General features: G+C 39.5%; 1 protein-coding gene across 2 annotated transcripts in view; it reads right to left on the reverse strand.

The window, feature by feature from the left end:
• The window catches only part of TXNRD3 (thioredoxin reductase 3), a 62,007-nt gene that overhangs the window by 16,865 nt on the left and 18,020 nt on the right, over positions 1-27,122 (reverse strand). The window contains exons 7-13 of one of the 2 annotated variants that reach the window (XM_034996505.1): positions 20,868-21,010; positions 19,007-19,122; positions 17,651-17,876; positions 16,354-16,446; positions 7,046-7,122; positions 6,295-6,451; positions 2,154-2,261 (exon numbers count right to left, since the gene is read on the reverse strand). In XM_034996505.1, coding sequence (XP_034852396.1) covers positions 2,154-2,261; positions 6,295-6,451; positions 7,046-7,122; positions 16,354-16,446; positions 17,651-17,876; positions 19,007-19,122; positions 20,868-21,010 — 920 coding nt within the window. The remainder of the gene's footprint in view (positions 1-2,153; positions 2,262-6,294; positions 6,452-7,045; positions 7,123-16,353; positions 16,447-17,650; positions 17,877-19,006; positions 19,123-20,867; positions 21,011-27,122) is intronic. The other variant, XM_034996503.1, reaches the window with a different exon arrangement.

A 27,122-nucleotide genomic window follows, 5' to 3' on the forward strand; every position in this document is an offset into this window, starting at 1 on the left:
ATTATTATTATTATTATTATTATTATTATTATTATTATTATTATTATACTGCACTGTGGCATTAGGCCACGGGACTGCATTTCAGGATCTAATAAGAAACAGTTCTATAAAATCCACTACTGTATTTACCAAGGGGATATTTTAAGGCCATTATTCACCGTATCTCAATGCCCCTTTTGTAAAAACTTGAGAAATCTCTTGTCAATTCTCCCTCTTTTAGTCAGATAGTAGGAGGTAGATTTTTAGGTTTTTTATTTATTTATTTATTTATTTATTTATTTGAGAGAGAGAGAATGAGAGACAGAGAGCACGAGAGGGAAGAGGGCAGAGGGAGAAGCAGACCCCCCACTGAGCAGGGAGCCCGATGTGGGACTCGATCCCGGGACTCGATCCAGGGACTCCAGGATCATGACCTGAACCGAAGGCAGTCGCTCAACCAACTGAGCCACCCAGGCACCCAAGATTTTTAGGTTAATTGTAAAGCCAATCTATGTGACTTTATGGCATGAATTCTGTGAACTGACAAATTTGCCTTCTTCTAACACCATCCTAATTTTTCCTACCCTCATTTTCTTTTCACTTTGATTTTCTCTTTGAAAAAATATTATATATGTATTTTTGAGAGGCTTCCTCAAATCTCTTCATAATAGGAATTAAAAAAAATAATACATCAAATTTCTGGTCCTGTCAAACACAACAAACAAATCACTACATAAATATATAGGAAATGGTTAGTTGATCTGCAGTGAAGCTTAGGAAAAAGACCTAAAGTAACCCCACAAACCTAGCTTTTTTTCTATAAAGATATTCCCATGTCTGGGGTATAACCTTCTACATGCTTCCTCTCATGTGCCTGCCTTTCTATCTTAATTTCTCGTTAATTTCAAAAGTTTTAGAACTAAGTGTTAAATCCATAATTGTTACCATCAATTTTCCAAGACTCAAGTAAAAAGTTCACTGCTGCAGGAAAAAAATGGCTCATTATTACAAAGAGTTAATTATAAACATTGATCAAGTAATGTCCTCTAAAACATACATTTCTCATTGAAAACAACCATCTAAGATAACATTATAAAGTTTTAATCACTCATTTTCCCAATATCAGAGATATAAATAAGAGCTTCAGTTAGTCATCAGGCCATTTAACTAACGCTGTGATTTCAACGAATTGCCATTAACTGACATGACTTCAAGGGAGAGGATATGCTTCAATAGCTTTCTCTTCAGACAATCCACAAATCTGTTGAAAACATCAAGTACTAATAATCCTCCAACTCTTTTTAATTCTCCCTATCCCTCCTATGTTGGAATGGTGTGCAGAAAAAAAGCCACTCAAACTACCCATCAAATTACACTGTAAGAAAATATTTATAAGTTTGTTATGATTTGATGGGGCAGGGGTGAAGGGCAGGTGGAAATAAATGTATGCCAAGGACCTTGTTTTGGGAATCTGACAGCTTATAGCCCGCAACAGGCTGACAACCCTGGGAACTGCCCACCCTCCCCTCCCTGAGCGCATCCACAACACAGATGCCCCATGTTGATGGGACAGGAACCTGACTCCGGCCATGCTGAATGGAAGTGGGTGGATGGCTGATCCAACTCAGACCAATCAGGTGTCCTCTTCCATAATTCAGAACTGAGACTGAGAAACAGTGAGTCCTCCTAAGACCAGAACTATTGAATAAACTTGTTTGTAGAAGAAAGGGCACATTTTGGCTGCTATGTGCATTCCAGAGGCAAAGAAAGTCTGCATGCAGAAACAAGAACAAGTTACACGCCCACATAAGTTGAGACGGTGTTGCAGTTCCTGGTTCTCTTCCCTTCCTAAGGCCTTGCATGTATATACTCCTGCATTCCACAAAGTCTTATAATAACATGTGCTTTCTTGTACAAGCTACTCAAATAGACATTTGTCACTTATAACTCGAAAGTCCTAATGCATACATCTTTTGTCCCCCTTTCCCCAACTGTATTATTATTATTAGCTAGAGAAATAAGGTTTAAATTACTTAATTTCTGATTTTCCTAAAATAGGAATATGATTTCCTACACTCTAATCATTACAGTAACTTGCAAAACAAAAAGTGACTGCGAAGTCAGCTGATTCAAAGAGAAATTCTGAAAAAGTAAACAGTACAACACAATCTTACCTCGAGATTCTCTTTTTTATACACTTCAATAGCTTTCTCTTCAGACAATCCACAGCAGCCATATTCCAAAGGAGCAAACACCGTAGTTGGAACATTAACATAATCACACTGAAAGATAAACAAATTACATCCGCTTATTTTGTGACACCTTTCACAGCAAAAATCTACATTACATACATTTCTAAGAGGAAAATAAATAAGTCTGGTTCAGTGTGAATGATTCTTCCATTTCACCACTTCAGGGAATTTGTAGTTACACTCAAAGTAGGGGGTGAGCCCAACTCCAGAGCAGAGACCACACCCTGGCCAGTGGCCCACAAATGGGACCGGCTCTCCCAGAGCCCCAACCTTGCACTCTAAAATGTTTCATTTCCATCCCCCTGATTCCGGACCCCGCTCCCCCTGAAGCACCTCTACCAGGTGACCAAGAATCACGCCATTTCACTGGAAGCTGAGGCCACCCTTGGCCATTCACATAACTGCCACAGAGGAGATGAGCAGAGGAGCAGTTTAACAGTGTAGGAATGGGTGAATGCCCTGGACCATCAAGGGGAGATGGCATAAGTGTAGCGGGGCAGCTAACATGGGGACCAGGATCTCCTAAGTCCTGTGGTTCTGACAGAATCCCCATAGAGCCCTTGTGAGACTGAGGCAGAGCGTGAGTGGACATCGCGGGGAGACTGCAGACTCTGAGCTCTGCATGCCTCTTCCAGCAGCTCTATGAAGCTGCCTGTGGGAAAGAGAATGTGAGCGCCAGTGGCATTCCTCCCTGGAAGAGAGTGTCTTTGTGACAGCATGGAGAACTGGAACACACTGGTGCAAGCACCATTAGAACCGTGCCTGGAGAGAGAGCAGTGTGCAGGAGCAGAGAAAGGGTGGAGGGTACAACCAGAGATGAAGGTCACCAGGCCTGCCCATCAGTAGCCCCTCAAGGGACGACACTGCCCATAGCACTACATGTCCCCCCAACCCTGCCAACAGGTTGTAGGTGATTAGGTCAAGGGTGACCTCTAACCCAAAGAAAGCTAATGTGTAAGCTGGCCAGAAATCTATGTAGAAAAAGATGAGCTACGTCAATCAAATTCTTTCTTTTGCAGGAAGATGAGCTAGAAGCAAAGGAAGAATCCCCCAGTGGTAGTGGGACAGGAAGAAATTCACCTGTGGAGCTATAGCCAAGTAAGGCTACTGGAAGAGCCCCTGTGAGACCCCCACCTGTGTGCCGGGGCCCCAGAGCAGCTGTGACCCCAGCCCCAGTTCTAGCTCCAAATGCAGTGTGGCCCAAGGGGCGCCTGGGTGGCTCAGTTGGTTAAGCGACTGCCTTCGGCTCAGGTCATGATCCCGGAGTCCCTGGATCGAGTCCCGCATCGGGCTCCCTGCTCGGCAGGGAGTCTGCTTCTCCCTCTGACCCTCCCCCCTCTCATGTGCTCTCTCTCTCTCTCATTCTCTCTCTCAAATAAAATCTTAAAAAAAACAACAACAACAACAAAAAAAAAAACAAATGCAGTGTGGCCCAGCCCTAGCATGGAGCTTGTTCTAAGTTAGTGTTTCAACTTACTAATGCACAGGATCCTTGTAAAAAACCCCTCAGTCTGCCTAGTGTGCGTAAGTAAAAACAAATCAAAGCACCGCCAGGTATCCCCACATCAATGAGGTGGATTATGTATAATGTACATCAGCCTAGAATCTTTAACTTAGATGCTCTAATACCACTTCACACTTGCGAACCTGCAAATCATGGGTGAGCCAAGCATTTTTTTCTTTTTTCCAACATGGCTAGAAAAAAAAAACACGTAACCATAGAGATAATCTTAGTATTTTCTGACTTCTGCTAGGCCCGCAAATACACATCAATCCATTTACAGCTGACCCTTAAACAATGTGGGGGTTGGAGTGCTGACCCCCCATGCAGTCAAAAATCCACATATAACTTTTGAACCCCTCCCCCCCAAAAAACTTAATAGCCTACCTTTGACTAGAAGCCTTACCAATATTGTAAACAGTTGATTAACACATATTTTTATGTTATATATATTGTATATTATATTCTCATAATAAAGTAAGCTAGAGAAAAGAAAATGTTACTAAGAAAATCATAAGAGAGAATACATTTACAGCACTCTATCATGTTTACTGAAAAGAATCCACACGTAAGTGGACCCACAGTTCAAACCCACGATGTTCAAGGGTCAGCTGTATTGACCAGCAGCTGACCCTGGGTCCCATGGCTTACAGGGAAAGCCTCATTCTCAAAGGATGCCTCTATCTCCCATTTCCTATCAATTAAGAATAATCAACAGGAAATTCCTCAATGCTCCTCCCTTTCATCTAAAACACTTTCTCCACATCTTAAACCATCCCCTCCACCTGAACTTGACTTAATCTTGCCCTTCTTGCCTTCCTTCTAGTCCTGTACCTTTAAGCTCTTTCTTTCTTCATACCCTAAACACACTGCTGCATCTTCAGATCTCTCCACCCGACGGCCACCTTAACTTCTTAAAGCATTTGGCAACTACTCTGCCTCCATACACCCCGAAATGCTAACTGCATTGCCACACTGTAATGTTCAGCATCCTGGGCCCCAACCACTGAGGCCAGCAGAGCTGCATCCTCGTTGCCCCCATCCAGCAATGCCTCCATATGTTCAAGGTCTTCCTTCATGACCCCACGAGGCACCTGGGGTGATATAATAAGCAGAACACAGCATCCTTTGTGAAGAAGACATACTCAAAACATTTCATCTGACCCTAATCATGCAAAACAATCAGAGAAATTCAGAATAGGAGACATTCTACAAGGAAAGTAGTCTGGACTCATCAAAAATCAAAGTCACGAAAAACAAAACAAGCAGGTAAATAAAGACAGGGGGACCATTTCAGATTAAAAGAGACTTAAGAGTCAGAAGAGCTAAACATACCACATGAATCAAACACATGCATGTGCATACACTTAATGGAAATCTGAACAGTATCACATTTTTGTCCAATCTCTTAGATAGAATAATGAAACTGTGGTTATGGAAGAAGATGCTTGTTCTCAGGAGATGCATGTTGAAGTATATAGGGGCCAATGTCATTGACCTGCCACTTACCTCAAAAAGCTCTGGAAAAAAAATGCGCGCACTGTATACATACATATTCAGAAAAGGAGAGAGAGCCAAATGGCAAAATATTAATAACTGGGGAATGTAGATAGAAGGGTAATATGGATGATTATTCCTATTCTTCCTGTGGTTTGACATCTTTCTAAACAGAAAGATGGAGGATGTAAAGGTCTTCAACAGTTCCCACTGCCTAGAGAAGTCCATTCCAATTCTTTATTGTGGCATAAAAGATTTTTGATGAGCTGGCACCAAATGAATTTTCTAGCCTCATTCCCAGTTGTATTCCTCTATCCCCAAGTGTTCTGCCCGCACACACCCCGAATGCTCTAAGTATTATAGAAGGGACAATTCTTTGTGTAGGACAAAACATTTAGCTTTCCTCACCCCTACCCAGGCCCTTCATCTGCCTACACTTCCACACGTCCACAGTGCTCTCATGGAGTAGAGCATGACATCCCCAGGTGGGAACTCTAACAGACTACTCACAGTCCTGCTGAGCTTGGTGCTTGCATCTGCATTATCTACTTACCAGAAAAGCCCTGTGCTACCTCAGTTTTGAATTACTCATCCTACAAAGCCTGTCCCACATCTTTGATTGAAGACAATGAAAAGTGCAAGAGATGGTAGAAATCATCACCTTCACACTTGGCAGAGGTAAAACTGAGGCACAGAGACTTGAAACAACCTCACCAGGTTCACACACCAGCAGGCATGAAGCCAGGGCCAGTGACTGCCCATCTGGGATGCCTTTACCAGCCCAATAAGTTACAACTAACTGCCCCTTGTCTTACATTACTCATGATCCTCCACTCTCCTGGGAAGCCCCTTGGGACTGGAACCATGCCAATCCTTTGTATATCACCTAGCATGACATCCTGCACACAGGAGACACTCAAACGATATTTGTTGAAAATTATTACTAAATACTAATTTATCTGTGATGAACCCTTTACTTGCAAAACAAGTACACAAGTATTCTTTGTAATGATTTTTTTAATCACAATTTTGATCTAGATATCATCTCAAAAGCAGGAAACTCACCTTTTCCAAATGGCCAGCAAAAAGTCTGCGAGCCAGCAGCTTGCCTGCCTGTATGGCAACTGGTGTGAGCTCAAGTTTACCCTCCAGAATATCCCCGACAGCATAAACATAGGGCACATTGGTCTGTTCCACATCATTTACTGGTATTTTGCCACTCCTATTGGATTTTGGAAAGGAAACAAATACATTATGACTCATTCTGTACTACTGGATTACTAACACCAACTTTTCCAAGAGAAAATGACTAAATACATAGAGCAAAGACCTCCCTCTAAGAAGAGAGGCACCTCAGGTCATCAATGTCTATAAGATCAATGGCTCGAATCATAAGGGTTTCTCTAGCTCCAAAAAAACCACCTTTCTGGTTGGTGAAACCATACTCATTTTTTGGATGCCAAGGATAGGTCCAGATGTCCCCCAGAGTCACACTTAGAGCTTTGAAATTTTTCTCCTTGCCTGACCAACAACATAAAAATTAACTCTAAATCAGAAAGTGGGTGAGGACATTTCCACAGTTTATTTTTTAAAATCACTGTTTAATGTATCAGTTCTTTAAGGCACACACTAAAGAGTTACTGATTCATTAATGAAAAAAACTGATTAATACAGAGCTGGCACAGTACTTCTTGTGAAATAAACTTACAGCATTAAAATTTTGCATCTTAGTAATTAACTGAGAATTTCCAAGAGGTGATCTGTAGAAACATTTTGCTTTGTGCAGCAACAGTGCAATGATCCCACATGTACTTACTTCTCATTGATTTTGACACCGATCTTCTCCAAACCTATTTTCCTTGTGCAGGAGTCACGACCAATTGCTAACAAAACCTATATTGAGAGTGAGATCCAAAACACAAATTGTCAATGTCAGGAATGAAAGAAGGAACATCACTACAGATCCTTTAGACAATAAAAGGACAATAACAGAATACTAACACCCTATGCCAATAAAGTTGACAGCTTAAATGAAATATTCCTTGAAAGACAGTTTACTAAGTCACACACATGAAAATCTGAATAACTCTATGTTATGTGCTAAATTATGTCCCTGCACCAAATTCACATGTTAAAGTCCTAAGCCCCAGTGCCTCAGAATGTAATGTATTTGGAGACAGGGCCATTAAAAAGTATAATTGATCATGACCAACTGGGGTTTGTCCCCCAAATACAAATTTGGTTCAATATGCAAAAATCAATCAATGTAGTTAATCATATTAACCAAATAATGAAGAAAACAATTTAATCATTAACCAATAGATATGGGGAAAGAATTTGACAAATTTAATATCATTTGAGGATTTTAATTTTAATTTAGTCCTCAGCAGATTAAGAATAAAAGAAAACTTTCCCAACCTGTTAAAAGGCATTGGTAAAAAAAAAAAAAAAAAAAATCTACAGCTTACATCCTAGTAATGATGAAAAACTGAATGTTTCACCTCTCAGGTAGGAGCAAGATGAGGATGCCCACTCTCAAGCAATTTCTATTCAACGTTGTACTGGAGGACTTAACCAGTGCAACAATGCAAGAGAAAGAAATAAAAGTCAGACAGACTGGAAAGAAGAACAAAACTGACTTTATATGCAGACGTTAACCCCAAGAATCTACAGTAAGGTCAACATACAAAAATCATTTGTATTTCTATATACTACCAACTAAACATTGAAAATTTTTAAATTTAAAATACCATTTTATAATAGCTTAAAAACATGAAATATTTAGAGACAAATTTAGCAAAACACACAAGAGACCTCTAGAGCAAAATGATAAAATCTTGCGGAGAGAAACTAAAGAACAAATAGATAAATGGAAAGATCTATGAAGTTCACACACTGGAAAACTCAATATTGTTAAGATGGTCAGTTCTTCTAAACTGGTCTATATAATCAATATAATTCCGATAAAAACCTCAACAGGGAGAGGGGGCGGAGCAAGATGGTGGAGGAGTAGGAGACCTGGATTTCGTCTGGTCTCAGGAATTCAGCTGGATAGGGATCAAACCATTCTGAACACCTACAAACTCAACAGGAGATCGAAGAAAAGAATAGCGACAACTCTCTGAACAGAAAAGCGACCACTTTCTGGAAGGTCTTTTCTGATTTGTTTAAAGTATATTTTCTGGGGATGTTGTTACCCTGTTAGCATTTTGTTCTCTCATTAATCTGTTCTCCTCTGGACAAAATGACAAGACGGAAAAAATCACCTCAACAAAAGAACAAGAGGTAGTACCGATTGCCAGGGACCTACTCAATACGGACATTAGTACGATGTCGGATCTAGAGTTCAGAATCATCACTTTAAAGATACTAGCTGGGATTGAAAAAAGCATGGAAGTTATTAGAGAAACCCTTTCTGGAGAAATAAAAGAACTAAAATCTAACCAAGTCGAAATCAAAAAGGCTATTAATGAGGTGCAATCAAATATGGGGGCACTAACTGCTAGGATAAATGAGGCAGAAGAGAGAATCAGTGATATAGAAGACCAAATGATGGGAAAAAAAGAAGCTGAGGAAAAGAGAGATAAACAACTACTGGATCACGAGGGCAGAATTCGAGAGATAAGTGATACCATAAGACAAAACAACATTAGAATAATTGGGATCCCAGAAGAAGAAGAAAAAGAGAGAGGGGCAGAAGGTGTATTGGAGCAAATGATAGCAGAGAATTTCCCTAATTTGGGGAAGGAAACAGGCATCAAAATCCAGGAAGCACAGAGAACCCCTCTCAAAATCAATAAAAATAGGTCAACACCCCGACATCTAATAGTAAAACTTACAAGTCTCAGAGACAAAGAGAAAATCCTGAAAGCAGCTCAGGACAAGAGACCTGTAACCTACAATGGTAGAAACATTAGATTGGCAACAGACCTATCCACAGAGACCTGGTGGGCCAGGAAGGACTGGCAGGATATATTCAGAGCACTAAATGAGAAAAATATGCAGCCGAATACTCTATCCAGCTAGACTGTCATTGAAAATAGAAGGAGAGATAAAAAGCTTCCAGGACAAACAAAACCTAAAGGAATCTGCAAACACGAAACCAGTCCTACAAGAAATATTGAAAGGGGTCCTCTAAGCAAAGAGAGAGCCTGAAAGGAACACAGACAATATACAGTAACAGTCACCTTACAGGCAATACAATGGAATTAAATTCATATCTTTCAATAGTTACCCTGAATGTAAATGGGCTAAATGCCCCAATCAAAAGACAAAGGCTATCAGATTGGATTAAAAAAGAAGACCCATCGATATGCTGTCTGCAAGAGACTCATTTTAGACCCAGACACCCCCAGATTGAAAGTGAGGGGGTGGAAAACCATTTACCATGCTAATGGACACCAAAAGAAAGCTGGGGTGGCAATCCTTATATCAGACAAATTAGATTTTAAACTAAAGACTGTAATAAGAGATGAGGGACACTATATCCTACTTAAAGGGTCTATCCAACAAGAAGATCTAACAATTGTAAATATCTATGCCCCTAACATGGGAGCAGCCAATTATATAAGGCAATTAATAACAAAAGCAAAGAAACACATTGACAACAATACAATAATAGTGGGGGACTTTAACACCCCCCTCACTGAAATGGACAGATCATCTAAGCAAAAGATCAACAAGGAAATAAAGACTTTAAATGACACACTGGACCAAATGGACTTCACAGACATAGTCAGAACATTCCATCCCAAAGCAACGGAATACACTCGTTTTATGAGGCCACCATTACCTTGATCCCAAAACCAGACAAAGACCCCATCAAAAAGGAGAATTACAGACCAATATCCCTGATGAACATGGATGCAAAAATTCTCACCAACAGTACATTAAAAGGATTATTCACCACGACCAAGTGGGATTTATCCCTGGGCTGCAAGGTTGGTTCAACATCTGCAAATCAATCAACGTGATACAATACAATCTTATGCCTCCCTTCCCCTCTCTTTTCCCTCCCCTTTTCTTTTCTTTTCTTCTTTTCTGATTCTTGAAGTACTATGCAAAGGGCTGCATTCTGGTAATTCATTTTTTCAGGTTTAATCTTTATTTTAATAAATATTTTTAAATGAAAAGTAAAAAAAAAAAAAAAAATACGATCCTCTCAATAGATGCAGAAAAAGCATTTGTCAAAGTACAGCATCCTTTCTTGATCAAAATTCTTCAGAGTATATGGATAGAGGGTACATACCTCAATATCATAAAAGCCATCTATGAAAAACCTACAGCAAATATCATTCTCAATGGGGAAAAACTGAGAGCTTTCCCCCTAAGGTCGGGAACATGGCAGGGATGTCCACTATCACACTGCTATTCAACATAGTATTAGAAGTCCTAGCCACAGCAATCAAAAAGAAATCAAAGGCATCCAAATCGGCAAAGAAGAAGTCAAACTCTCACTCTTTGCAGATGATATGATACTCTATGTGGAAAACCCCAAAGACTCCACCCCAAAACTGCTAGAACTCATACAAGAATTCAGTCAAGTGGCAGGATATAAAATCAATGCACAGAAATCAGTGGCATTCCTATACACCAACAACAAGAAAGAAGAAAGAGAAATTAAGGAGTCCATCCCATTTACAATTGCACCCCAAACCATAAGATCCCTAGGAATAAATCTAACCAAAGAGGCAAAGGATCTATACTCAGAAAACTATAAAACACTCACGAAAGAAATTGAGGAAGACACAAAGAAATGGAGAAACGTTCCATGCTCATGGATTGGAAGAACAAATATTGTGAAGATGTCAATGCTACCTAGAGCAATCTACACATTCAATGCAATCCCCATCAAAATACCATCCACTTTTTTCAAAGAAATGGAACAAATAATCCTAAAATTTGTATGGAACCAGAAAAGACCCCACATAGCCAGAGGAATGTTGAAAAAGAAAAGCAAAGCTGGTGGCATCACAATTCCGGACTTCCAGCTCTATTACAAAGCTGTCATCATCAAGACAGTATGGTACTGGCACAAAAACAGACACATAGATCAATGGAACAGAATAGAGAGCCCAGAAATGGACCCTCAACTCTATGGTCAACTCATCTTTGACAAAGCAGGAAAGAATGTCCAATGGAAAAAAGACCGTCTCTTCAACAAATGATGTTGGGAAAATTGGACAGCCACATGCAGAAGAATGAAACTGGACCATTTCCTTACACCACACACAAAAATAGACTCCAAATGGATGAAAGACCTCAATGTGAGACAGGAGTCCATCAAAATCCTAAAGGAGACCACAGGCAGCAACGTCTTCGACCTCAGCTAGAGCAACTTCTTCCTAGAAACATCGCCAAAGGCAAGGGAAGCAAGGGCAAAAATGAATTATTGGGACTTCATCAAGATAAAAAGCTTTTGCAAAGCAAAGGAAACAGTCAACAAAACCAAAAGACAACCGACAGAATGGGAGAAGATATTTGCAAATGACATATCAGATAAAGGGCTAGTATCCAAAATCTATAAAGAACTTATCAAACTCAACACCCAAAGAACAAATGATCCAATCAAGAAATGGGCAGAAGACATGAACAGACATTTTTCCAAAGAAGACATCCAAATGGCCAACAGACACATGAAAAAGTGCTCAACATCGCTCGGCATCAGGGAAATCCAAATCAAAACCTCAATGAGATACTACCTCACACCAGTCAGAATGGCTAAAATTAACAAGTCAGGAAATGACAGATGTTGGCAGGGATGCGGAGAAAGGGGAAGCCTGCTACACTGTTGGTGGGAATGCAAGCTGGTGCAGCCACTCTGGAAAACAGTATGGAGGTTCCTCAAAAAGTTGAAAATAGAGCTACCATACAATCCAGCAATTGCACTACTGGGTATTTACCCCAAAAATACAAATGTAGGGATGCAAAGGGGTACGTGCATCCCGATGTTTACAGCAACAATGTCCACAGTAGCCAAACTGTGGAAAGAGCCAAGATGTCCATCGACAGATGAATGGATAAAGAAGAAGTGGTATATATATACAATGGAATATTATGCAGGGCGCCTGGGTGGCTCAGTTGGTTAAGCGACTGCCTTCGGCTCAGGTCATGATCCTGGAGTCCCTGGATCGAGTCCTACATCGGGCTCCCTGCTCGGCAGGGAGTCTGCTTCTCCCTCTGACCCTCCGCCCTCTCATGTGTTCTCTCTCATTCTCTCTCTCTCAAATAAATAAATAAAATCTTTAAAAAAAAAAAAAGGGAATATTATGCAGCCATCAAAAGGAATGAGATCTTGCCATTTGCAATGACATGGCTGGAAGTGGAGGGTATTATGCTGAGCGAAATAAGTCAAATAGAGAAAGACATGTATCATATGACCTCACTGATATGAGGAATTCTTAATCTCAGGAAACAAACAGGGTTGCTGGAGTGGTGGGTGGGGTGGGAGGGATGGGGTGACTGGGTGATAGACACTGGGGAGGGTATGTGCTCTGGTAAGCGCTGTGAATTGTGCAAGACTGTTGAATCTCAGATCTGTACCTCTGAAACAAATAATGTAATATAAGTTAAGAAAAAAAAGAAAAAGAAGATAGCTGGAGGGGAAGAATTAAGAGGGGGAAATCGGAGGGGGAGACAAACCATGAGAGACAATGGACTCTGAAAAACAAACTGAGGGTTCTAGAGGGGAGGGGGGTGGAAGGATGGGTTAGTCTGGTGGTGGGTATTAAAGAGGGCACGTTCTGCATGGAGCACTGGGTGTTATGCACAAACAATGAATCATGGAACACTACATCTAAAACTAATGATGTAATGTATGGTGATTAACATAACAATAAAAAATTTAGAAAAAAATCTCAACAGGATTTTTTTCTGGTAGAAATTGACAAGATGCATTATATGGAAATGTAAAGGACCTAAACAAAACCCGAGGACTTACTCCACCAGTCTAAAATTTACTATAAAGCTTCAGTATTGAAAACAATGTGGTGAAAGGAGACAAATGGTCAATGGGATAAAGAAATGTAGAAACAGACCCACAGTTAAATGGTCAAATGATTTCAATAAAGGCACCAAAGCAACTCAGTGGAGAAAGGAAGTCTTTTCAACAAATGGTACTGGATACCCATACTGAAGAAAAAAAACCCATATTCTTACCTCATTGTATAAACAAAAATTAATTCAAGATGTATTACAGACCTGAACATAAAAGATAAAATTATAAAGCTTCAAGAATAAAATTTAGGAGAATAGCTTCATGACCTTTGGGTAAAAGGATTCCTTAGAGCTCATAGAAAGCATTAACCATAAAGCAAAAAATTAATAAACTGGACTTCATAAAAATTTTAAAACTACTGTTCATCAAAAGATGCTATAAAAAATGATAGGCAAGTCACAAATGGGAAGAAAATATTCACAATATATCTACCTGAAAACAGAAGGTATCCAAGAGATGTACAAAACTCCCTCAATTCAAGAATAAAATTCAAATAACTGAATAAAAAAACACGGACCAAAGATGTGAGCTGATACTTCATAATGGAAAATATAATAAATGGCCAGTGAACACATGAAAAGTTGCTCAACACCATTAGTCATCAGGAAGACGTAGATTAGAACCATAATAAGACACCACTACACATGCACTAGAATGGCTAAAATGAAAAATCCAGACAAGCCCAAATGTTGAGGACATGGGACAACCAAAACTCCCATGTCAGCTGGTGGAAATATAAAATGATTCATTCATATAGAAGCTGTTATACGGTTTCTCAAAAAGTTAAACATAGAAACCATCTTATGACCATTTAATTTCATTCCTAGGTATTTACCCATGAGAAACGAAAATATAAGTCCACAAGGGCTTACACAAGAAATCTTCATAGCAGTTTTAGTCACAATAGCCCAAACCACAAAGAGCCTAGGTGTTCATCCACAGGAAAATGAACAAACTGTGGTATACTCATACAATTTTATAATCATATAATTTATATAGTAAGAACAACTAACTACAGACACACAACATGGATGAATATGAGGAGTATGTATCATATAGTTCCATTCCTGTGACATCTAGAATAGGTAAAACTAGTCTATGGTGACAGGATCAGAATAGGGTTGTTTGGGTCAGGGAGTGGGAAGCGATATAGGAGAGCTTTCTGAACTCGTAGAAATATTCTATTACCTTCAAATGTGTATGGATTACACAAATGTGCATTTTTCAAAACTGACTGAACTGTACATCTAAGATATGTGCATTTCACTACATGTAAATTATACCTTATTATAAAAGTAAACAATTTACAAATTTAGATACTGTGAATAACTTTATACCATTATATTCGATAACTCAGAAGAAATGAACTAATTACTAGGAAAATATAATTAATCTAAAGTAACTCAAGAAAAAATAGAAAGCCTTTAAAGCCCTATGACTGTTAAAGAAATTCAATCAGTGGTCAAATACATATATCTATAGAAAATTATAGGCTCAGATGGTTACATCAGTGAATTCTATCAAACAAAGAACCAATTCTAATATTATGAAACTGCTTCCAGAGAACAGAGAAAGAGGTAATATACTCCAAACTTCTTTCATGAGCTAAAACAACCTTGATATCCAAATCTGAAAAGTTCAATATATGAAAGGAAAATTATGAGCCAATACAATTCATGAATATTAATGCAAAAATTCTCAAGAACCAAATCCAACAATATATGAAAAGAACCATTACCAAGTTGGGTTTATACCAGGAACACAGAGTTGGTTGAACATTAGAAAATCAATGTAATTCAACACATTTACAGATTAAAGAAAAAAATTTTTGATCAACAGCTACAAAAGAAACACTGTTACAACCAAACATCCACTTGTGATTTTTAAAAAACAGAAAAGAAATAACCAAAAAACCCTTGGCAGACAAGAAAGAGAAAAGAAATTCTTTAACTTAATTAAGAATATCTAACAAAATCCTGCAGAAAACATTACTCTTTAATGATGAAACACTGAGAACTTTCAATACTGAGAACAAGAAAATGCCTGCCACTGCCATTTCTTGGAGGTCCCAGCTAGTGTACTTATGCAAAAAAAAAAAGAAATAAAAAGGAAAAAAGCAGAAAGGAGGAAACAAAACTTTTGTTATTTACAAACAGTATGAAGGCATACAAAGAAAATTCAAAATAATCTAAGATAAATTATCAAATAAGAGTTTAGCAAGATTATGGAATACTAAATCAAAACACACAAATTGGCAGCATTTCTATACACCAGCAACAGTTAAAGACAATGACATTTTCCCCAAAAAATACCATTTATGACTACATAAAAATACATTAAATACCTAGGAATAAATCTAAAAGATGTTCTTGATTTGCATACAGAGAAATTTATTAACTTTATTATTAAAGGACAACCTAAATTAAGAGGAAGATATACCATATTTATGGAGAGAAGACTAAATATTGCAATAAAAAGTTACCAATTGATTTATATATCTGATAAAATTCTAATAAAACTCTCAACTGGCGTTGATTTATTTTGTTTGTTTTCTTATTTTTTGGCTTTGTTGATCCTCCCCATATTGTTTCCTTATTTTAACTAAAAACAATCACACATATATCAGTATATAAAACATAAATGTATCATTATGATTTACCAAAGAAATGTTGACATCCAAATATCATCAGTTTTAAATTAGAACTGTTGCCACCCAATATAGTCCATGGACAATTCACATTGTTTGCAGATTTTATATTGTTTTTAAAAATAAAAAGATCTTTATTATTGTTTTTGATTATAAGATATATTCAATTTTTATTGAAAATATTCAAATGCCCAAATGTAAAAGATATCTAATGCTCCAGAAGTAAGTACTTATAAGTCAGATATATCTGCTTCCAGATTTTATTCTATATATAAATTATCCATACACACATATTTTCTTATATTTTTCATGTACACCAAAAATACCAAATGTCAACAGCTCAACTACCTGCCATTTTATTATAGTTTTTACAAAGAATCAAAAGGAAAAAAGTTAAGCCTAAGAATTTTCCCATAAACTTCATTTGTGCTAATTTATGAGTGTGTTCAACCACTTTACTGCTTATAAAATAAAAACTTACTGTATTATATACTTCTTCAATAGCTTCTGGTCCTTCAGTGGATTTAGCCACTACTTTCAGCTTTCCGGGTGAACCTTTCTCCAACTGCTGAACCTAGTAAGGATAAGTAATGTAATGATTCTGTCTAAAGGTGACAAAATAAATGGGTCAGAGGGTGTACATGTGTGCGTATGTAGGTTTTTCGACTAAGTAAAGACAGAGAAAAAAGGACTGTAACAAGGTAAAATTTGGAGGTAGAAATAAATTAATGGATTAGTTGGTGGAGGCATAATAGGAGGAATGAATGATGTTTTCCAGGTGTTGACTTAATAAATTGTGTAGACTTCAGTACCACCTACTGAGTACTGAGATAGGCCAGAAAGATGAGCTGGGGAATACACTTAGGAAGAAAATCAAGAATTTCATTTTTGTCTTAATAAATCTGAAATGCTTATGAGGAATTCAAGTGGCGATATCCCATAGCCAAATGTGTAAATGGGTGTGGAGTTTAGGAGAGATGCCTGAGCAGGATATATAAATCTGAAAGCCATTAGCATTGAGATAATAAAGTATGGACCTAAAGAAGACCACCCAGGTAACAAGTGCAGAGAAGAGAAGAGGGAGCCAGTGTTCTGACATTTACAGGTTGAGGAGATGTGGAATCACAGGCTGTGGGACCAGAGAGCTCAAGGATGGAGAGTGTTTCAAAGGGAAGGAATGTCAGTTTCACCGAATGCTGCCCAGAAGCCCCACTCCATAAGGGCAGAGATATGACCATTGGATCTGACAGCATGGAGTCGGCCACAGACCCCAGCATGTAATTTCAAAGGAGGAGCAGGGATGAAAGCAGCTGAGAGTTGGCTGAAGTGGAAAATGGAGGCAAGAAACGAGAAGGAGCATGTACAGAAGTTTCCTTGTAAACAGGAAAAGAAAAACAGGGACCCAGCCAAAAGGGCAGAGAGGGCAAGGGAGGGCTTATTTGTTTGAAGAGGAGAGACACTGGTGGGAATGACAGAGCAGAAAGGATGTTAACTGAAGATGGAGCATCCCTGACAAGGTGAGAGAAGGTAAGAGCATACAGAAGGCGTGAGAGGAGCAAGGACACTTTCCCATACAGGCGGAGGGGCGGGGAGGACAGAGGGACATGTGGAGGTCAGTTATGTAGACTGGAGGTGGGACCACTATCTTTAAGGTGTCCTACTGAGTACGGACTAATTTATTTCAGGAAATGAAGTAAGGAGAGCTAGAATAAAAAACTAAAAAGAGAATTTTTAAAAACCTGAAAATAAAAGGAATTCCAAATGCCTTTCAGACTTACCATCACAGGTACAAATTTTCTTAAGAACTTAACACCATGTTGCTCCATGTAGGAACCCACTTTCTCTGCCATTTCTTGATCAAAGCCACGAAGAAGGACTGAGCGCACCATAACCGTGACATCTAAGCCAATGCCAGCAAGAAACCCTGCGCATTCCAGACCGACATAAGATGCACCCACCACTAATGTTTTGCCAGGGCAATAAGGCAGAGAAAACAGGTCATCACTGAAAAATAAAACAACAAAAGGAACACGTAGGCAATAAAAATGAAGTAAAAATGAACATGTAGGTTTCGATGTGTAGTGGTCTTTTGTTGGCATAGCAACCTGGTGCTGGAATGAAGAAACATGAACAGAAAGAGCCTTTTGGAGTTTGTAAGAGTGTCCACTATAGAGTAAGAAGTATATCTCAGGTTTTTCAAAATCAAATTAGTGGATCACAAGTGAAGGTGTTTTAAAAATGAAATAGAATAGAAAATAGGGGCGCCTGGGTGGCTCAGTCGTTAAGCGTCTGCCTTCGGCTCAGGTCATGATCCCAGCGTCCTGGGATCGAGTCCCGCATCGGGCTCCCTGCTCGGCAGGGAGTCTGCTTCTCCCTCTGACCCTTCCCCCCTCATGTGCTCTCTCTCATTCTCTCTCTCTCAAATAAATAAAATAAAATAAAAAATCTTAAAAAAAAAGAATAGAAAATATTAGACTACATTATATGAGATAAGAAGAAATATGGTTTGGTTTGAGTGTGTGTGTGTGTGTGCGCACACACGCGTGTGTGTGTGTTCACCTGAACAACAGTGTCACAAAAAACATATTTCTTTTTTTTTTAATTTAAATTCAATTAGCCAACATATAGTGCATCATTAGTTCCAGATGTAGTGTTCAATGACTCATCAGTTGCGTATGTGCATCTGGTGAAAAAAGTTTGAAAGTCATTGTCCTGCATTATACAATGTCCTCTCTGTAACCATCCAGGGATAATTACTATTAAATCCCAATATTAGGAACAGCCACGCTTCTCCTGATCAACTGGTTCATTAGATCATATAGACACTAAACCCTAAAGCTATTTGTATTTACTTCTTTGCTTTGGCTTCCATGAAGTTTAGAGACAATTTCCCAGACCTCATTGAGCAATTACCTAGAATCATACAGCATATATGTGTGCATAAATTTGACCTTATTACTTACCTAACCTTATTTTCTCTGGGCTTCAATATGGTTAACATAAGCTTAGCTTCGTGTGTTATACTTTTTATTTGTCATCAATTCAAATCTTTTGTGAAATAATATCAGGGACTAAATAAATTGGACACATAAACATAACATAATTTACGGTTACAATAGCCTATTTAATCTTACCTAGTAATACAGTACTCTTTATCTCCTTGGATTCCTAAATAGCGGGGCCTTTCGCCTGTCGCTAGGACAAATTTTGCAGCAGTATAGTAAGTTTCCTGTCCTTTTCTATTGGTTGCCTTGAAAAGAGAAAAGTAAATTTCAACTTCTTCTACAAACACGGTAGGGTATCAGACACCCCGGACAACTAGTTACAGAGCTTCCCACCCAACAGGAGCGGACATGCAAATATAATAATGCAGTGTGATAAGCACCAACATAGAAAAAAGAAGTCTTCATAGAATATCACCTACAGAGCCCAGTGGAGGTGGAATAGGGGACTGGAACACCAGTCGAGGGCAGCTTCAAAGGTGGTGGTATTTCAAGTGGAGACAAGAAAGTGAGAGGATTTGAGAAGAAAGGAAACCTACAGAGAGAAGAGTGCACAGAAAAGCACACATGCCTGAAAGTAGCAGGTGTCTGGGGAGTGGCAAGTGGTCAGAAAGTGGCCGGAAAGGGAGGAACATGTCCCAGTGACGTGAAACAGATTCATGCCAAATGTTAACACCTTTATTTGCCATTCTCAAGATTTCAGCTATGGGGAACCAGGAAAGGTTATTCATTGTTTGCCCATTTTCAATTATACAAATAATTTATTAAAAAAATTCAAAAACCAATGAAGGTGTTTAAACAAGAGGGTGGTTTAAATGGTGGGATGGAGGGAGGGCAGCCTGGAGACAGGCACTTGCTCCAGAGGGTCCAGAAAGAGAGAAACAAGCGCCGGCTGCAGGGGTGGGAGGGGAGTTGCTGGAGCAACTGAGGAGACCCTGCTTATCACTAAATGCGGAAACGCAGAAAAGAGGCAGGTACGGCTGCGAACGACTGGCTTATTCAACCAACCATGCCGGCCATGCCACAATTTGAGAAATAAAACTACCTGACTCATAGTTCTATGATGTTTCTTTCATGTGAGTGATGTAATTCAAATTGGCCCATGTATGGTTTCAAAAGGGGCAGCTTTTGACAGACCATCTCACCTTTCCAGAGATAATAAATGACTACAAAACAACCTCAAATCCCCCCAAGATCACTGCACACTGTGCCAGGAAAGCAGAGTTCAAAAATAAACTAGGTGTTGAGGGTTATATCTGATTGTCTTTTATAACTCCAATTTAAAATTCTCGTGTTCACCAAAACGATCTCATTTTCATTACATATTGCTCTTATGATATGAAACATTACAAAGCTTATAAAAATACACTAGTTTCCATACTAATTTTATTAATACACCTTTGAATGACATATTGGAGTTCTAGTTAAGGTTTCATTTTATTTTTATTTTTTTAATTATTCTTTGTACTGAAGTACAGTTGACACACAATGTCCCATCAGTTTCAGGTATACAACACAGTGATTGGTGAGTCTATACATCACACCATGCTCAGCGCATGTGTAGCTGCCATCTGTCCCCACACAGCTACTATGACACCCCTGCCTAATTCCCGAGGCTGTACCTTCATCCCCGTGACTCTTCATTCCATTTTGCCCATCCCCCCTAAGGTTTCATTTTAAAAAAGAATTACACTACTAAAATTTTTCTTTTTTTGTCTTTTAAACTTTCAACTATTTAGTCTAAACATTTTCTTTTAAGGTAGTAATAAAATCAAAAGGCAAATAATAACTTTAAATGAAGAGCTCTTTAAAAGGCAATTCCTACAATTTAGCAGGACCTGTGGAATCAACAACAATGGGGAAGAAACAGGTGCACAAAAGGCAATGTGTGTGCATAGGTCAGTGAGAGTCCATAACATGCAGGGAATTTCAGATCAAGGCAAGTTCAAGCAATAGTAAAGAAAAGCAACAAACAAGACAAAACAAACAGTACCTTTATTTTATGATGTTCAACAAATTCTCCATAGGAATTGACATAGGCCACGGCCTTCTCCCTCAAGGACAACCTGCAGCCCCAGTTTAGAGAGCCGATGTGATTTTGAATCGCTTCTGTCATAGTCTCCCAGTTATGCCTCACTGAAAACAAATAACCAGAATGAAGGTATAAAGCAAATTTTTTTCCTTTAAAAATTTTTTATTTATTTTTTTGTGAGAGAGAGAGAGAGCAGAGTGAGCAAGAACATGAGCTGCAGGGAGAGGCAGAGGGAGAGGGAGAAGCAGGCTCCCCACTGAGCAGGGAGCCCCATGCGGGGCTCGATCCCAGGACTCTGGGATCAAGCTTAACTGACTAAGCCACCCAGGCGCCCCAAGTGAATTTTATTTTTAATGTTCAATCATATACAACCACACATGAGCCATACTATATATTGCTTTAAGAATCAAGAAGTGAACACAAGACAACTAGCAACTGAAATCTTTTTTAGGCCAGTTATGGTTTATACTTCTTCCTCTTTTATAATACAAAACATAAGCAAACAGCAGAGTTCCGAAAAGAAGAAAAAAAAAATCCATGGAGAAAAGAATGGGGAGAACAGTCCAAAACATCACAAGGCAGGAAGATCATCCCTACTCGGGAGCACCCCAAGGCCACTGTGCTCTGTGAGGTCTGCTGCACATGGTGTCCCAGATATGAAGGGAACTGGATCTCAGGTCAGTGAGCACTACACATCCCCTGACCAGACCAGCCTGGGCCACTCCCTTTCAGTTCACTTGGTGGTGGTTTTATGATAGCGAAGATCCTACATTTCTTTACGACAAATGTGGTTTCTGCTCACCACTGCCCACCATTTATATTACAATGTTTACTCATTTCCTGTTGCAACTGGAGCAGGAGGTGATGGAATCAAATTCCTCATCATCCCTGTATCTTCGAGGTGGGAATGATTTCCTAGTGTTCACCTCATCTGCTGATGCTGCCTCCTGAAGGAGAAATCAGCCTCCGTGCAGCACTGTGTTTGTAAGACACAGAGGCCAGCCTAGCAGGGATGAGCCTCTCCATAATGGCACATGCCCTCAGATCCTAAGCTACCTCTTCCCCTCTAGTCCAGAAAAGCTACTCCTCTAACCTTCCAAGAACCATTTCTCCCAAGGACCTTGTCAGTTAGATTCCCACTTCACATGTCCTTTTGTTTCTGGCTCTTGTTGTAAGAGACACTCTACATCAGGGTTTCCCAAATACGGCTGCACATCAGGATCCTCTGGGAATCAGGTTGAAACATACAAATCCTTGGACCTGCCACAAACCTAAGGAGTCAGGACAAGCTCCCGCTGGGAGATTCTGATAAGGCAAGCCCAGGGACTAGCACTTTGGAACCACATGCTCTACTGTTTTATTGACCTGTTTAAGCTTTGCAACAGTATCACAATTCTAACTACTGATGGGAAAAATCATTTCCCATACTTCCTCAAAGGCTGCAGAGCTATTCTCATATATTTACTTTCAATACAAACTTTAGAATAATCTGTCAGGTTCCAAAAAGAAAAAAAAATTGTTGAGGTTTTTCCTGGACTTAAATAAAATTTACAAATTAAATTTTAGATAATGTCTTTATAATATTGAGACATCCCATCCAAAAATCTCAGTATATTTTTGTTATGCTTTTCTATTCTTTCCTTATATATTTTGTCCATTCCTAGTAAATTTATCCCAAGTTATTCTATCATTTTGTTGCAATTTTCCATTGTTTATTTAACTTCTTATTGCTAATGTAAGAAATCTATTGATTTTTACACATATATCCTCCGAGCAACTTAGTGAACTCTTATTAGTTCTGACATTTTTAGCTCGATCTCTTGTATGTTCTAGGTATCTTGTATATAATTCATATTATAGATTTATAATATCTTTTTCTTCCTTCTTCTCAAGTATGTACTTTTTCTTTCCTACTCTTCCTTTTAGTGCACTGGCCAGAAGCCCCAAAACAATGCAGATGTAGTAGTGAAAGTGGGCTGCCCTGTTTGATTCTTGACTTTAATGTAAATGCCTCAAGCTCTTCTCCATCAAATATTTACATCTGACTTTTCTTCATCATGTAAAAAAAGTGTCCATTTCTTTGCTTAGTTTAATGACTTTTTTTTTTTTTAAGAGCTATAATGGATGTGAAATTTTTATCAAATGCCTTTGGAGCTAGAATCCAGGTCATCATGTGGATTTTAGCATCCTTACTCTGGTTTCCTAATGACTCATTCTTGTATCCCCAGAATGAACCCTCAGAAGTCACAGTGCATTCTTTTAGTCACTGCTGGAGAGGATTTGTTTTTTCTAGAATCTTCTAGCTCTATGAGCTATAGCTTTCTATTTTTTTAAATTTTTTATTGTTATGTTAATCATCATACATTACATCATCAGTTTTTGATGTAGTGTTCCATGATTGCATTATTTGTTTCAAAGGTACAGATCTGTGATTCAACAGTCTTGCACAATTCACTTACCATAGCACATACCCTCCCCAGTGTCTATCACCCAGTGACCCCATCCCTCCCACCCCCCCCCCACTCCAGCAACCCTCAGTTTGTTTCCTGAGATTAAGAATTCCTCATATCAGTGAGGTCATATGATACATGTCTTTCTCTGATTGACTTACTTCGCTCAGCATAACACCCTCCAGTTCCATCCACGTCGTTGCAAATGGCAATAGCTTTCTATTTTTACACTATCTTTCTGTATCACTGTTAAGTCAGCCTCAAAAAAAAAAGGTGGAACTTTCCATTTTTTCCTAAACTCTAGAACAGTTTAAATATTTAAAAAAGTGTCTTTCCTTGAAGATTTGAGGAAATTTACATGTAAATTTATAGAGTCTTGGAGAATTGGTTGTCCTTAGGCAATGTTTTCTTTGATAATTCAAGTCCATTCTGGTCATTTATATTTTCCTAGAATATACTCCTTTTCATCAAGATATTTAAAATTCTTACCACTAATTTGTATCCTGAATTTGTTTTTTCTCTTCTCTTTCTGTAGTTATCTTTCTTTTCTCAAGACCCCTAATGTTACATATTTGTATGAATTCTCTCTCCTGTTTCCCCGACTGGATTTGCCAAAGGCCTACCTACTTACTTGCATTTTCAAATATATTCTTGGTTTTGTTCATTGATTCTATTTTGGGGAGGGTGCTAAATCATTAATTCCTCAGTGTGGGGTATATGTGTGTGTGGGTGTGCACGTGCGCGTGTGTGTTTGTGTGTGTATGCTTTTGTGGGGTTTTTTTTTGCCTTGTAGTCTCCCTATCTGATATTAACTGCCATTGCTTTGGTTTGCCTTTCCCTGATACAGCTTCTCCCACCTATTTAAAAATTTCCCATCTATTTCATTTTAAATAGGAAAATTTAAGTTAGTCTTTTCAAAATTTAAAATTCCTGTATTCTCAACAATTATCTCTTTTGGTTTTAGGTGTGTGTCCTGTAAACAGCACACAGATGAATTCTGTCTACACAACTTGAGAAGTTTATTCACTCAGCTTTATTATCTAATATGTAAAAGACTGTCCCTATGTCTGTCTGCCGTCTTGTTTTCTGGGTTGTTTTTTGCTTGTTTTAAGTTAGTTTCATGCTGTTTATTTGTATATTTCCCATTTCCTTTTTCTTGGAAGTTCTATATTCAATTTCTGATCTGGAAATTATATATACATTTTAAATTTATTTTAATCCATTATTCCTCTACCAACATCAAGAACCAAAGTATCTAGAACATTCTCCCACACCAAGATTTCGGCATGCTTTCAGTTCCTTTCTCTTACCACTTAGATTCTTTGGACTTCTCTTGGCCATTCCATGAAGCCTATTCCTAAAAACTGCTAAGCCCCAAATTCCATGTGATGGTTAGCTAGGTATTTCTTAGCATAGCAACTCAAAACTAACTTAGAAGCCTTTTGTATATGTGGAACAAGATTTTACACACTTGAGGGAATTAGAAAGTATTTAGGAATATTAAGCACAGAGGTAAGTTCAAGAACATAACCTGGACCCTCAGGTGAGGCCAAGTGGCATGAGCATACACCCTGCTGTCCGCCCCGCCCCTGCCGAACGTGCAGGGCCCCAGCAGCGTGGGGCTGCGGGCGCCGGGCAGGGCTGATACACCCAGAAGTCATTAACTTGTGGGGAACCCTGCATGGGGAGTTACCCACACACCTCCCTGCCTGGCTGTCCTCATCACAGACCACGTGTACAGTTCCATTCTTCATGGCCTTTCTCCATTATGGGGCATTCAGTGTTTCCTCCCCACTTGGCCTCGATTATTTTAGAATTATTAAAACAGGCTATAAACACTTTTAGTTTTAAAAAGACTCCTTTGGGCGACTGGGTGGCTCAGTCACTTAAGTGTCTGACTCTTGATTTCAGCTCAGGTCATGATCTTAGGGTCATGGGATCGAGCCCCACATCTGGCTTGGTGCTCAGCACGGAGTCTGCTTGTCCCTCTCCCTCTGCTCCTCCCCCTGCTGTGTTTTCTCTCTCTCTCTCTCACAAATAAAGAAATAAAATCTTTAAAAAGAGAGAGAGAGAGACTCCTTAACTACCTAATTGCCAATCTAAAATGTACCTAATTCAAATCCTAATCCATTTGGCCTTCCGGCACCTTTTCCCTCCAGATGGTTCTCTTCGGAGACTCTCTAAGCCCTAAGTCTTATCCTTAAAAATCTAGCCCCTCCTGGCTTCTGTGACATGATTCTCCTGGGTTTTCCTCATCTTCCTCACCTACCCCTTAGGTATTAACATTTCTCAGGATCCTGTCTGTGTCTGCTATTCTTTTCCATCCATAGGGCCTCCCCAGCCCCTCTCAGCAATTCCTAAGACTTCAACCACCACCCGGGCTGCAAACCCAGGCCCTGCCTAGACCTCTCTCAAGCACAAACCATCCCCTGATAGCGAACTCCCACCAGGTGTTCTGCAGGGGAAAACCCATACAAGATGAAGGATTCGGGGAGAAGGATTCTTGAAAGTGAAGATGACCCCAAAGTTAAACTGCCAAGGGCAAAGACCATTTTATCTACAACCAGTTGCTACTAAAGCTGGACCCAAAGCTCTCCACAGAGCTGAGTGTCTGGGGAAATTTGTCCATGGAGAATCTGTCCAGCCACAACTCATTATGCTGAACTCCACCACACCTGGCCACTAACTCACACCTGCCTGTTTTCCAGCTCAGCAAATACACTGCATTGTCACCCACTCCCTCTTCTGGGATTCCTTCCTTTCCTTCACCTTCCACCCACTCTGTGACCTGGGGGGCCCAGCCAAATCACCAGGAAGGATATGCTCATGCACACATTTCCTCCACCAAAATCTCTTGGGAGACCTGTCCCTGTAATTTTTTTAGAAATTCCATAATGTTATTCTAAAGAGACAAAATCACCCATCCACGTCGAGCCTGTCAATTCCAGGCCTTCAATCCTCTAAATCCACTTCACATTCTCTAGTCCAAAATCAGTCTTGGCCCAGGCCTGGTCATTTCTCCTCTGGGTTAGGTGACAGCACCCCACCTCACTTCCCTGTCTTTGGACTTGCCCCCCTCCCCACCTCCAGCCTTCTAAACTCCTTGGTGCCACCAGAGGGATCCAGAATCCAAACTGTTGTTCAGGCTCCTCCCTTGTTGACACCCCTCAATGACTCCCTTACTCCCTTTGGGGTCAATCACAACTCCTTCAGATGGCATTTAAGAGCCACCATGACCTGTTTCTCTGTAATCTTGTTTCTTCCAGGATCCCTCCCCCATTCTCCACACCAGCCATTCACTATCCCCCAAAGACTCCATGTTTTCTCCCAGCTCCAGAGTTCAGAGCACACTGCTTCCTGTCTTTATGACCTACTTCTCTGTGACCCTCAAGATTCAGCTCAAGGGTCACCTCCACCACCTCTGACTCTCAAGGATACAGTAAGTGCCCCTCAAGGCAATGCTCAAAACCTCCCTGTGAACCACAGCACACAGAATCGCCTCTCTTCTCTTCTCATCTCTTCCAACAGACCGTGTACTGCTTTAGGGCAGAAGCTCTATTTTCCTCTTATCTGTATCCTCAGAGCCTAACCAATAAGTGTCCATTGGGTGAATTTGGTTTCCATCTTTCACTAAACCAAGACACATATAACCACTGGTAAAATAGAAAATGTTATCACGATAATGGATAAAATTCAAATAATGACCCTGGCTATTCTATTTTCTTTACACTTGAAGGAAATCTGAAAATAGCAATTATTCTCTCTC

Source organism: Mirounga leonina, unplaced genomic scaffold (genome assembly GCF_011800145.1).
Source record: "Mirounga leonina isolate KUSES-001 unplaced genomic scaffold, KU_Mleo_1.0 Mir_94, whole genome shotgun sequence".
NCBI classification, from domain to species: domain Eukaryota; kingdom Metazoa; phylum Chordata; class Mammalia; order Carnivora; family Phocidae; genus Mirounga; species Mirounga leonina.